Source organism: Galeopterus variegatus, unplaced genomic scaffold, assembly GCF_000696425.1.
Source record: "Galeopterus variegatus unplaced genomic scaffold, G_variegatus-3.0.2 Scaffold2341, whole genome shotgun sequence".
NCBI lineage: Eukaryota > Metazoa > Chordata > Mammalia > Dermoptera > Cynocephalidae > Galeopterus > Galeopterus variegatus.
Genome location: NW_007728452.1, coordinates 3,026 through 16,719, shown reverse-complemented (window position 1 = coordinate 16,719; position 13,694 = coordinate 3,026). Strand labels below are relative to the sequence as shown.

The 13,694-nt window shown below is 32.3% G+C and overlaps 1 protein-coding gene across 1 annotated transcript in view; it reads left to right on the top strand.

Annotated features, from left to right (window-relative positions):
• SI (sucrase-isomaltase (alpha-glucosidase)) overlaps window positions 1-7,413 on the top strand; it is a 196,473-nt gene extending 189,060 nt beyond the window's left edge. The window contains exons 46-49 of the mRNA XM_008581385.1: window positions 1,638-1,726; window positions 3,705-3,754; window positions 3,971-4,138; window positions 7,020-7,413. Of these exons, the coding sequence (XP_008579607.1) occupies window positions 1,638-1,726; window positions 3,705-3,754; window positions 3,971-4,138; window positions 7,020-7,088 (376 nt within the window). The 3' untranslated portion in view covers window positions 7,089-7,413. The remainder of the gene's footprint in view (window positions 1-1,637; window positions 1,727-3,704; window positions 3,755-3,970; window positions 4,139-7,019) is intronic.
• Window positions 7,414-13,694: the final 6,281 nt, after the last annotated feature.

Below are 13,694 nucleotides of genomic sequence, written 5' to 3'. Positions count from 1 at the left end.
ATATCTCTACTCCTTCAAACTACTAAGTACCCTGCTTTCCACGAAGGAACTAAGCCTGTTTCTTAGTGGCCTTCTCCACATAAAGATGAGGGATAACCCAGATTTTCTATCTATTACCATTCATATCTGATCATCTGGCCAGGATCCTCTCTTCTTTGCCTGAGGACCCCTACCTGCCATTTTCTTCCTCTCATTCGGCAATAGGTCCAGACTACTGGGGACCATGGGTGCACTCTGTCTCCTATGACTGATATAATAGTAAATCTCATATCAGTCACAGAGTCTCTATTTCCATTGCCTAATAAGTTCCTGGCTTAAATGTTCAGATTCTAGAGAATCACTTCCTGTCCCTCTTCTCATTTTATGCAAGATCTACTCTCTTGGCGATCTGCATGCTGACAGCTGCAGTTGGCATACATAGACTCTTCTCATCTTCTGGATCCACCCAGCTCCACTTCTATCAGGATCCTATCCTGATATCAATTAAAAAGGGGAGAAATGATTGTACCTGATAAGTGAGGGCCTTATGGAGGACACCACACATAAGTTGTGACTTGAAGAATACTTACTTTTATTATAAGAGAGGAGGAGGGAGCTCTCTCTCTCTCTCTCTCTCTCTCTCTCTCTCTCTCTCTCTCCCCCTCCCTCCCTCCCTCCCTCAGTCTTTCATGTGTGTGTGTTTATGTAGGGGGTGTTAAATTAAATGGGGTATGAGGTTTAGGATATATAGAATAGAATACAAGTTGTAAAACTTTTTAATTTTCAAGGTTAATGTTGTTGGAAAATTGTGGGTTAATAATCCAGATTTTTGATGTTTCTGAGAAATACTTATCTTTTACCCCAGTGACTGTAACCTGAACATATTTATGCTAAGACATATTGATAACTTTTACCTGAAAAATATCAAGCTACTGTGGAGATCTGAACTCTAGAAATTCTGGATATTTTAGGAGACTTCCATAACAGTACATCTTCCTCCATTTGTGATTGGAAAAGGCAGATTGCTAAAAATAATTTGTCTGAGAATTTCTTCCTTAGGTTGTCAAACCAAGTTGCTTCCCACAAATCGGTATGAAGTTAGCATAGAAGCAGTTCACAAACAGTCCTCTGTAGGCACAAGCTTGGGAATTATTTTCTATTATAAGACTTAGAACTTGCAGGTTACTGTATACATTCTTATTAATAATGGCCAATAATAATTCAGTGATTTATATATGTAAATGTGAGGAGGGATTAAATCATAAAAAATTTAAAATGTTATTAAAATAGTTTAATGTTTAGTGGTCAATAACTGGATTACCAGAGAGAAGAATAAGTACATATATCAATAAATGTAACATGGTTTAAATTACTACAAGTGAAGCCTCTTCTGATTTGTTACAGTAGGTAAACTCTTGAGATCAAATGATATGCATTATATTTTCTATTATATATGGAGGATTGAATGGTTTATATCATTCCTATTAAATTAATTTTAAAAAATTAAAATACTTAAATTTTCTTTGTCTCATTCAGTTTGCCTTCATCTTTATTGCTAATCTTATTTGTGTTTCTTTGGAAACTTACATGAATATCATATTATTACTAGACATGCCATTGTACAATCATGAGTAAAACTATATATTTCTTTCTTCTAGTCGACAAAATTACATGAGGCTTATTGTTGCTGCAGATGATAATCAGACGGCACAAGGATCTCTGTTTTGGGATGATGGAGAGAGTATAGGTAAGTGTTCCATTTAGTATATAAATATAATTGATGACATACATATTCTCCCACATTACTTTTATGCTACCTATTATTGTTCTTTGGAAGCTGAGTACAAAACTATTAATATTATTTAAGGCTAAAGAGTTTAATAATTAGTTGATTCAATTTAAATAGATAAACGATGTAACAAAAATAAATAAATTCCTGAATAACTAAGAGATTTGTGTTGGCTAGGATTATATATCTATCACCTTTTCTATCAGAAGCCATCACAGTGTGGTTCACATAATAGACAATTGGTACATTTAAGGTCAACTTAGCTGAAACTGTTGTTCTATGTGCACATATTGACGCAGTAGGGGAGTAGAGGGGTTATACCTTTCCTCATACATCTTAAGAGTCGCAACCAACACACCTATAACAAAAGACAGTTTAAAAAGAGAAAAGCATAACAAATTTATTTATTCATAGTTTTACCGTGACACAAGAGCCTTCAGAATGAAGACCCAAGAATACAGGGGAAGCTATGTGATTCTATGCTTAGGTTCAGTGAAGCAGGAACAGCTGTGTAGAAATGTGATTGGACCAAAAGGGTATAATCTAATGGAAATAGTCTGAGTGGGGACATCTAGCAAAGCCAGACTGTACATATTCTTCTCAGTTTTTTTGTTGTAACATTTCTTTCTCTGGGGAATGGAGTAGGACTCCTCTGGAATGAGGATTTTAATTTCCTTATGGCCAGCTGTAACACAGAATGTGTGCCCTTGACTAAGATCATATGTGGTATCTTCTCACATTAAGAACAACAAAACTGCTCATATCCTCCTATTAGCTGTCTCTTTTGGCGTTTTTTACCTCAGAATTCTATACTTGAAAAATTACTTGTAAAAACTTATGCTAAAATTATTGTGTACCTAAAAATTAAGACTAAAATATTTAAAGTATATTAACACATATGCCTCATAATACATATTAAATTAGCCATACATACATTATTATATATAGAGAAAAAAAGTTTTAGGCATAATATCAATTTTAGCATAGGTAAAATTAATTGCAAGTTCATTTTTCAGTGGATTAATGAATACAATGCTGACATGTATAAGTGTAGGTGGGAATTAAAAAATATTGTTTTTCAATGTTATTCCAATACTTTTTGCAGTCATTCATTTGGCTCTACTTTTCCTTTTTCATCTTATGCATGTCTGTTTGTTTTTTAATATGCGCACAATCTTAGAAGTCAAAGAACATTGGGCTTGATTCCAGACCTTGACAGTAATTAGTTGTTTAATGTATGACAACTTATTTAACCACTTTGGGACTCACTTTTTTTTCCTATACAGTGAGAGTAATAACAGTACACATATCTTAGAGTAGGTGTAATAAAGTATGTAGAATTTGACAAACAGCTTTAATGAGTTTTAGCTGTAATATTATTAAAATTTATTTTAAATATGGCAAGATTATACCTTAGATAAAGATATGAATATAAACCCTATGTTTTATCAGTTTGATTTTAGTTAACCTGTAATGATATCTAACAACTGAATTTTTTTCAGTTGGCACTAGAATGGCTTGTTACATAAATTTTATTCAGAAATATTTTTTTGTCAGTCATTGAGGTAGCAAGTAAATGTCCACTGCTATCACCACCCAATTCTGTTTATTTTTTCACTTCTCACCTGCTCAGAGCTGTGTGTTAAAGTGATTTTACACTTGTCACTGCTTTAATGTTACCCCCTACACACACACACACACGTGCACACCCCCCAATCTACCTTGTCCTTTTAAGACCCTTTCTGGTGACTCAGCCTTCGTTTTTAGTACTCCTTGAACTGTGTCTGAATAAATTAAATAACCTTAGAATAAAATTAGATATGAATTGATACTATTTGATACTCTTTATGCCAAAAGAGAGGAAAATTATATTAGTATTTACTATTGTTCTTCTTTGGAAATAAAAATATATCATCTTTTTTTTTTTTCTCAACAGATACCTATGAAAGAGACCAATATTTATTGGTACAATTTAATTTAAACAAGGTGTGTAAGATCATTTATATGCAATTGTGTTAAAGAATATTTAATGTTTTATTTCATGTTCATTATATAAAATACCTCATTTCAAATATATGAATAAACAATTTGCTATACTATGAAATACAGTTCTGGGTAACAAATATGTGTGTGTGCATGTATGTAAGATTTAACTGTTTTTGAGAAGGAAGAGTTTAAATTATTCCTTTTTCATCTTTGTAGGCGACTTTGACAAGCACTGTATTGAAAAATGGCTACACAGAAAGAAATGAAATGAGGCTTGGATTCATTGATGTATGGGGGATAGAAGACACCATCGTCAGTGAGGTTTACCTATCATATAATGAAAATACAGAGTTACTTAGATTTACCCATCAAGCAGACAAGGAGGTAAGTGACATAAAAAAAAATATTTTTTAAATGTATTTATCCAAAACATCTGCATGAACTTCTTATATTTCTCAGCTTTAAAGAAACATAATTATGAGTCAGCTATGACTTTTCTCATATATTCATTTTCTTATAATTCATATCTATTTACATATTATTATCCTTAGGGACCTGTCATACAAATCAATCTAATGACATCTATTTTATAACTGTCTTGACATAAAGGAAGATTAAATTATGCTAAACCTCTTAATCATGGTTATCCCTGTATGTTCAAGTGCTTCAAAAATCATTTTTGAAAAATAAAATAATGACACTGAAACATTGCACATATTTTGAATAACATGCATTTGAACATTCTTGCAAAATTAATAGATGTCTATTAGCACCCATGAATGCAGCTGTATGAGGGATATGATACAGACACCAAAATAGGAGTCAGAATTTGTGATAAACTCTCATTGCTGCCAATAATTAGCTTTTCACCTTGAACAAATAATTTTAGCCCTTCTTTTTCTTTCCAAGTTAATAAAAATACACAAATAGAAAAATCTCCTAAGCTCCTTCAATCTTAAATTTTGTGAATCTATGTCTTATAAGGATGGATTTCAAACAACATATATTCTAGAATACATCTAGCTGTTATAAGTGTTTGATCCAAGTTTAAGGCACTTCTGCACTGCTAAAACTCTGTGTGTGTGTGTGTGCATGTGCACACCCTCTTGTGTTTAAAGTTGGATGAAAACTACTAGTTATTAACCAATCACTTTAGATAAACTTAACTTACAAAGCAGCCAGTAGACTGACTTCAAATTTACAAAATAGCCAGTTTGGCTAACTTCAACTTAGGAACAAAAATAGTAACATAAACAGTCTTAGGTCCTTATAGATTTTATAGGGTGTTAGTGTTAGGCAGCATCTGAAAGGCTGTTTCATCCAATTGAAACTTAGCATTAATAAGATTACTGCTACTGCTGTTTTGCAGGCAAGTGGGATTTTCCCTTTAATATGGAACTATGTCTTCTAACTACTTTGTCATGAAAATACTCCATTTTTTAAAAAATTATGTGAAGGTTGGAAAATTACAATTTAGTATACATAATGTTTATCCTTGCTAAAATAAAGGTTTATAACCTAACTCATTTGTCTTCTTTTTAAAATTTTACTGGTTTACAAAATTTCAAAGTAAGGGAATCATTGATTTAGTCCAGTGGTCTTATGTGGCAAACCAATAAACTAAATCCCTGAAAAGAGACATTAATTCCTCAAGAATAACAGTCAATGGTTATAAGTCACAATTAGAAATCAGTTTTGTTGTAACTCCCAGTGTTCAATCAGATAAAAAAAAAGGTTTACCTTACATATTTTCTTGTTCTTTATTTAATAATACTGTGGTGAAAAATAAAGCTCATGACTTACTATAAAAATAAAGTAAATAAAGTCAGTTGAACAATGCCAACTAAAATATTTTAACATGTCAGTAAGATAATTTAACATTATTTAAAATAATATTCTAAAAATTTAACACTTTAACATATTATTTTAATTTCATTTTGACCAAATACAAGGCCTAAAAAGAGACTATTTAAAAATAAAAGTTTATTCCATTGGCTTTCAAACATATTTACAAAGAATTTTGTGTTAAGAACTTTTTAACAATGTTTTATTACCTCAGTGATTTCAAACAAAATATTAACTTTAACCAATAACAATGAGAAGTTTCTTCTAAATGCATTTAAATAAAACAAGTATTTATGAGCACCTCCTGTTCTCCAAGTCTTCATAGATATTTAAAGGAAAAAGGACAGAATGGTCAGTTTCTTTCTCTGTTTTGATTGCCCTTCAGTTTATGAAAGGGATGATTTAATTGCTCTATCAATACAATCTTTAAAACATTTTCTTAGTAAAAATCATGCCTAGTTGATTTTTTGTACAAAGTACTAAAAGTTATGTGGCATAATTGTTGCTTTTCAGTTTTGATAAAAAAGAACTAGCTTAAGTTTTAGTGTAAAATCAATCCATTTTAAACCTGGATAGTGGATATTATAACAATTATTTAACTTTTATCTTTTAAACTCTTTCACTATAAAGTGTGGCAAATCAATCCATGGTTGCTGTGCTTTAGTGAAGAATAAATTTTATAAAGCCCATAGGAGAGTGTTTGGTGTATGGTAGGCAGTAATGGAAGGTGGATTCTCTTCCCATTCTCTAGCATATTTGATGAATGAATCCAAACTTTCCGAACTAAGGCACAAAGGGTCTTGGAGAAAAGGCAGCAATTGTAAGGTCTTGTGAAATCATATCATAAAATATAACAGATGATTGTTTAGCTACAACTGCCTAATTGATGATCTCCATGATTAGCCCATAAATGGTCAAATTGAGATTACCTCCAGTGAAAGAAAGTAACAGAAACAAAATTGAAATCATAGGCAATAAATAAGCATTCTAAAGCCCGTTGTGATTGAGGCAAAACAAAGCATATTTTAAATCTAAGTTTTGGGTGTAAATGACTGGATAACATTTGAGGGAGGAAAGCATAGAGATTCAAATAGTGCAATTATGAATAACTCCATATTTAGGAATCATATGGAAAGAGGAAAGTAATAGAAATCAAGGTAATTTGTTAATAGTTTTGGTTTTTCACTGTTCTTTGACAGCTATTCCACCTTTCTGGGATTTATTTTCACTATCTGTAAAATGGGTCAGTTGGATGAGATTATTGCTGCAATGGTTGCTAACTCTATGGAATCAAATTTTATCAAAATAAAACAGAACAAAACAATATATATCCAAAATAGTCTTCATTAAAACAACAACAGCAGCAAGAAATGCAATTCTGATTAAATAATTAATTACCATTTTCCTTTTTTTTCTTCAGATATTAAATATCGATCTGGTCGTCAATGATGTTACTCTAGATCAACCAATAGAAATTTACTGGTCGTGAAGATCACAATCAATTCCAGTTGTCATAGGGAAAGTAATACCTGGATTTAAGTATCACAGCATTTATAATCTTTCCTCTTCACTGGCTTCTCATATTCTATAAAATAGAATTTTCATAATATCTATCTAAAAGTTATTATACCGTGTATATCACTGGTAATGCTAATTTTATTATATAAATGTTGGCAGGATTTAATTTTTTTAGCATGTTTAATAAAATTTGAATAGTTTTATTTACCTTTGTTAAGTATCAGCTAAGACTGTAAACTAGTTACTGAATATGTATGTGTATAACTAAGATATAATTAAAATAGTTGATTTTCAAATTAAGTGAAATTTTTGTATAGTGAATAATTGTGTACAGTATTTTCTTCAATGTTTAATAGATTTGGAATATATAACAACAGTGCTACAAGATTATTTCATAACTTTTAGTATGGACATTTAATTAAAAAACAAGAAATAGAAGGTGTGTAAGTATGTAAAATGTATATATGTTTTTTTTTTCTTTAATAAAGGAAATCATCTTTGTCAGTTTCAGCTGCTATGACAATTTAAAATAGACTGCATAGCTTAAACAACAAACATTTATATTTTACGGTTCTTGAGGCTGGGAACTCTGAGATCAAGGCACTGTCAGATCCAGCATCTGATAATGGCACATTTTCTGGTTTGAGACAGAGGAAAGAGAGGTGAGAGAGAGGAGGAGCTTTCATGTCTCTTATAATTGCACTAATCCCATCAGGAGAACTTCACCCTTACCACCTAAATACTTCCCAAACCTATCATTTTCAAATATCATCACATAGGGATTACAGTTTCAACATATGAGTTTTCAGGGGACACAAACATCATCAGTTCATAGCAGAAATCCAAATTTCTTTTTCTAGCTTTGCTTTATATATAGTAGAAAAATTATTACTATTTATTCTAGTTTATTAGTTATATAACTCATCCTTGCTCATTCATTCAGGTTGGAGGACTCTCTACATCATGGCCTATAATAATTTTCATTGACATTTTTAACACTTAGGTTGCTTTAAATTTACTTAATAGGGCCAGCCCGGTGGCGCACTGGAGAGTGTGCCACTTGGGAGCATGGCAGCGCTCCCGCCGAGGGTTCAGATCCCATGTGGAGACTGGTTCCCGTTCACTGGCTGAGCACAGTGCGGGCACCACTTGGGAGCATGGCAGCGCTCCCGCCGAGGGTTCAGATCCCATGTGGAGACTGGTTCCCATTCACTGGCTGAGCACAGTGCGGGCACAACACCGAGGGTTGCAATCCCGTTGCCGGTCCCTGGTACGGGCGTGACACCGAGAGTTGCGATCCCATTACCGGTCAGTAAAAAAGACAAAAAGGAATAAAAATAAATAAAAATAAATAAAAAATTTACTTAATAAACTAATTATTTGTGACTTGATATAATTATTGTCTAATAAAAAATTTTGAATATTGCTACAATGGAATATTTAAGACAATTCATAACCCAGAATAGAAGGACCAGGGAAAACAATAATAACAATAATAATGATGATAATAAATTTGTTTTCTGCCTAGAAATTTTATAACAATTGAGGGAAATTGACAAATACGATATAAATGATAAAACAAGATGCTGACAAGAAATCCACCAACACTGCATATAGGATTATAAATGAGTGCAGCCATTTTTGGAGGGCAATCCTATAGTATTCAGTGAAATTAAGCTTGTAGATCATCTTTTACCCAGAGTTTCACACTTAAGATGCTCTCACAGAGGTGCATAAAGAGGTATAAACAAATATATTAACTGCTCATTATTAAAAAAAATAATAATAATCATTTACTACAATTAGCTTAAAATTGGCTTGGCTCTATGAGTCAGGCCAAAATGTTTTTCGGTTGAACAAAAACAATTTTCATAGAGCACCAACATCAGGCAAGGTTACTCTTAATCACAATGGAACAAGACAAAAACAAGGCCACTCTCTAATCACATTTGAAGACAGACAAAATAGACAAGCTAATGGCTAGACTAATTAAAAAAAGAAGAGAGAAGACCCAAAAAACAAAAAATCAGAAATGAAAATACAAAACCTGAACAGACCAATAATAAACAACAAGATTGAGGTAGTAATCAGCAGTCTCATAACAAAGAAAACCCCAGGACCAGATGACTTCACTGCTGAGTTCTACCAAACCTATAAAGAAGTTAACACCAATCCTTTTCTAACTATTCCAAAAAATCAAAACAGAAGCCATTCTCTCGAATCCATTCTATGAGGACATCATCACCCTGATACCCAAATCAGACAAAGACACCACAAAAAAAAGAAAGCTACAGGCCAATATCTTTGATGAACATAGACAAAAAAATCCTCAACAAGATATTAGCAAACACAAGACAACAACACATCAAAAAGATTATAAACCATGATCAAGTGGGATTCATCCCAGGGAGGCAAGGATGGTTCAACATACACAAATCAATAAATGTGATACACCACAACAACAAAAGCAAGGACAAAAACCATATGATTATCTCAATAGATGCAGAAAATTCAGCATCCCTTCATGATAAAGACTCTTAGCAAATTAGGTATAGAAGGAAAATATCTCAACCCAATAAAAGCTGTATATGACAAACCTACTGCTAACATCCATCCTGAATTGGGAAAAACTGAAAGCTTTTCTTTTAGGAATAGGAACAAGACAAGGATGTCCATTCTCACTACTCCTATTGAACATAGTATTGGAAGTATTAGCCAGAGCAAAAAGGCAAGAGAAAGAAAGAAAGGACATCCAAATTGGAAAACACAAAGTCCGATTGTCACTGTTCACAGTGACACCAACTTGCCACATTCTATTGATCAGAGTATGTCACAGGTATTATCCACACTCAAAAAAGGGAATTACACAAAGACACAGATACCAGCGGGACCATGGGGGCCACACACTTCCAAACTTATATATGTGCCAAATTCTAGTTGAAGTTCTAAGAAAATTCTTCCCTTTGATAACAGACACTCCCCTTTTACCTTTCTTGCATCTTGGGTGGATGAGAGGAAGCTTTAAAGTATATTGGATTTTAATCTCATTCATCGCATCTATTTATAATGTCTACCTTATCTGGAAGAGAAAGAACATTCTTTTTCTTGATACATTTGAACTCAAAAGAACTTAGACCCTAATCATATTATAAATATGTCTATTACTCATAAAAGAGATGAGTAAAATGTGTGCATGTGAAGGAATACTATGCATCAATTTATAAAAGCAAAGATTCTACATATGACAATATAAATAAAACTCACAGTCACCATGTTAAGTAGAATATATATATATATATATATCAATACTTTGATGAAAATAGTTTAAAACACACTCATGCAAAATAAAAGATAAAGTTTTCACAGAATCTCATATAGATGAATAATCTGAGAAAAGGCAAATTGGAAAGACTTATATGCGAGTAGGTAACTGATTGCAGAGGAGAATGGGTTTGGAGATGGAAAACGAAAGGGGTAATATGAATAAATAATATGTGAAACAAATATGTGTCTTGCACCAACAAAATTATAGCACAGTGTGACCTTCAGAATATGATCTGCCTTAGTCCATTTGGGCTGCTACAACAAAATTCCATATACTGGGTGACTTATAAACAACAGAATTTATTTCTCAGAGTTCTGGAGGCTTAGAGTGTGAGATCATGGTGTCAACATGGTCCAAATTCTGGTGAGAGTGCACTCTATGGCTTATACATACACCTTTCTGTTTTGTATTCCCGTGATGTAAGGGGGAAGGGATGTATCTGGAGCCTTTTTTATAAGAGCACTAATTCTACCTTCATGACCTAATCACCTCCCCAAGACCCCATCTCCAAATACCATCACCTTGGGTGTTAGGATTTCAATGTATGAATTTAGGTCTAGTTGGTTTATAATTGTTCAAATCTTATATTTATTTGTTGATCCTCTGCATAGTTATTCTATTTATTATTGAAAGTGGGATGTTGAAGTCTCTATCATTTTTGAATTGTCTATTTCTTTAATTCTGTTATTTTTTTCTTCATGTAGTTTAGAGCTCTGTTATTAGATGACATATGTATACACTTGCTATGTCTTCCTTATGAATTTTCCCTTTTATCTTATAAAATATTCTTCTTTAATCTACTAACAACCTTTGTTTTGAGGTTATTTTGTCCAACGTTAGTATAGCCACTTGAATTCTCTTGTGCTAACTGTTAACATGCTATATCTTTCTACAATCTTTTATTTTCAAGCTACCTGTCTTTGAATCTAAAGTTGTCTCTTACAGGGAGCACAAAATTAGATCTTTTATTATTTACCCTGCCGATTGCTTCCTTTTGATTGGACTGTTCATTCCTTTTACATTTTATGTAATCATTTGTAATGCAGGATTTAAAGCTACTATTTTGTTGTTTTTCTGTATTTCTGCTTTTCTTTCTTTTTCTCCTTTTTTTTTGGTTCTACTCCTCCTTTACTGCCTTTGTGTTCAGTAGATATTTTCTAGTGTATTATTATAATTCTCCTGTTGTTTCTTTTACTATATATATTTTGAATTACTCCTTTGGTGTTTCCCTGGGACTAAAATTAACTTCTTAAAGACAATTTAGTTAGAATTAATGCTAACTTAATTTCAATAATATAGATAAAATTGGTTCCAATATAGCTTTTTTCCTGCTTCCCTATGTTGTGTTATTTTAAAATACAAATGACATCTTTACACATTATAAGTCCATCAACACAATTTCTTACTGCTTTATTCAGTTGTATTTTATTTATTGGTTTGTTTATCTATATTGTAATATAGTTGGTTGTACATATGTGTGGTGCACAGAATTGAATATCAATACCTATATGCAATATATGATAACCAAATCAGGGTAATTAGTATATTCAACATTATACAATGTTATCATTTTTCATGGCCCTTTACCAATTTCTCCCTTACCCTCCCAACTCCCTATTTCCCACATCTAGTAACCTCAGTTCTGTTCTCTCCCTTTTAAAGTTAATCAATTGTATTTTATTCTGATAAAAGAAGATAATTACAAATAAAAAATATATTTTTCTTTCTTATACATAGTTTTCAAGTTACCAATACCAGTATGCTTTATTTCTTCATGTTTATTTTAAGCTGGTGTTTAGTGTCTTTTATTTCAGCCTAATAGATTCCCTTTAGTATTTCTTATAAAGCACATCTGATAGCAACACATTTTTTTTTTTAGTTTTTCTTTAGCCAGACATGTTGTAATTTTACCTTTATTTCTGAAAGATAGTTTTGCTGGATATAAATTTTTGGTTGATAGCCTTTTTCTTTTGGCATATTGAGGATGTCTTCTCACTGCCTTCTGGTCCTCTACCTTCTAAAGAAAAGACAGCTATTAATATGATTGAAGATTCCTTGTCTGTGATCAGTAATTTTTCTCTCACTAATTTCAAGATTCTCTCATTGTCTTTGGATTTCAACATATTTACTATAAAGTATCTAGGTGTGAATCTCTTTATGTTTATCCTACTGGGAGTTTGTTAAATTTTTAGAAATAGTTTAATGTTTTTTATCAATCTGTCATGTGAGACTAATGAATTGCCTGCTTGTTTAACTTAGTGGTCAGATAATGATTAAACAGAAACTGCCTTAAATACCTTAAACCAATACATCTTCTATCCTTTGATAAGGGATTCTGTGGATGTATTGGAGGACACTTTTAACACTGCAACATTTTACAACTCTGGCTTATCTTTCACTTTGTATTTGTTCAAGACCTAAAGATCAGACAGAGGTGAGAGATTAGGGCTTCCTCAGGCCTTTTCTGGTAAGGCATACATCTCTGCACATGTGTAGCAGCATTGCAGAGATGTTTTGCTTTCTAAGTACCTGGAAATATTTTGGACTTTGTCAGTCCCCTCTAGACATCTCATTACCCAGATCTTCTTTTAAGACTTTTGACCAATCTCTTGTTTTTCACAAATGCTAATGCCGTTTCAGAAGCTGCATTGTTAAAACTATTGCCACTGAATGCTTTTGAAAAACATCCTGTATATAAGGGTTTTCTTACTAAACAAACTCTGAGTCATGTGAAATAATGACAAAAGCTGTGAATGAATTTTTTTCTAGGGAGCTGTCAGAGAGGTCAAATAGTGACAATTCTCTGAGGATAGGTTTTCTTGAGGAGTTCCAAACACTGTGTGCCCTCTTTATGGCTGCTGGGATGCTAGTTTTCACAGCTAATCATGGTTACACAGTCCTTAAAAAGTTGATTAAGAAGGTACTTCACTAAAAAAAAGCAACAGATTATGTCATGCTGAATTATTTTGAATTTCTAAGGAATAGTTAATCTGACTCTATTTAACCCTTCCAGAACATAAAGAATGAGAGAAAGGCTTCATCATATTCTTTTGTGTTGTTGTTGTTGCCATTCTAATATTTATGCAGCTCAGAATAAAATAAAAGCTTTATACGAACCTTATTTGTAAATAGCAGTATAAAATTATGAACCAAATTATGGGAACAAGAACCCAGAATTATATTTTTCAGTATACAACAGAATATAGTACATAAACAGTATATGTTTGTCAGTATTACAACACCCTTTAATAA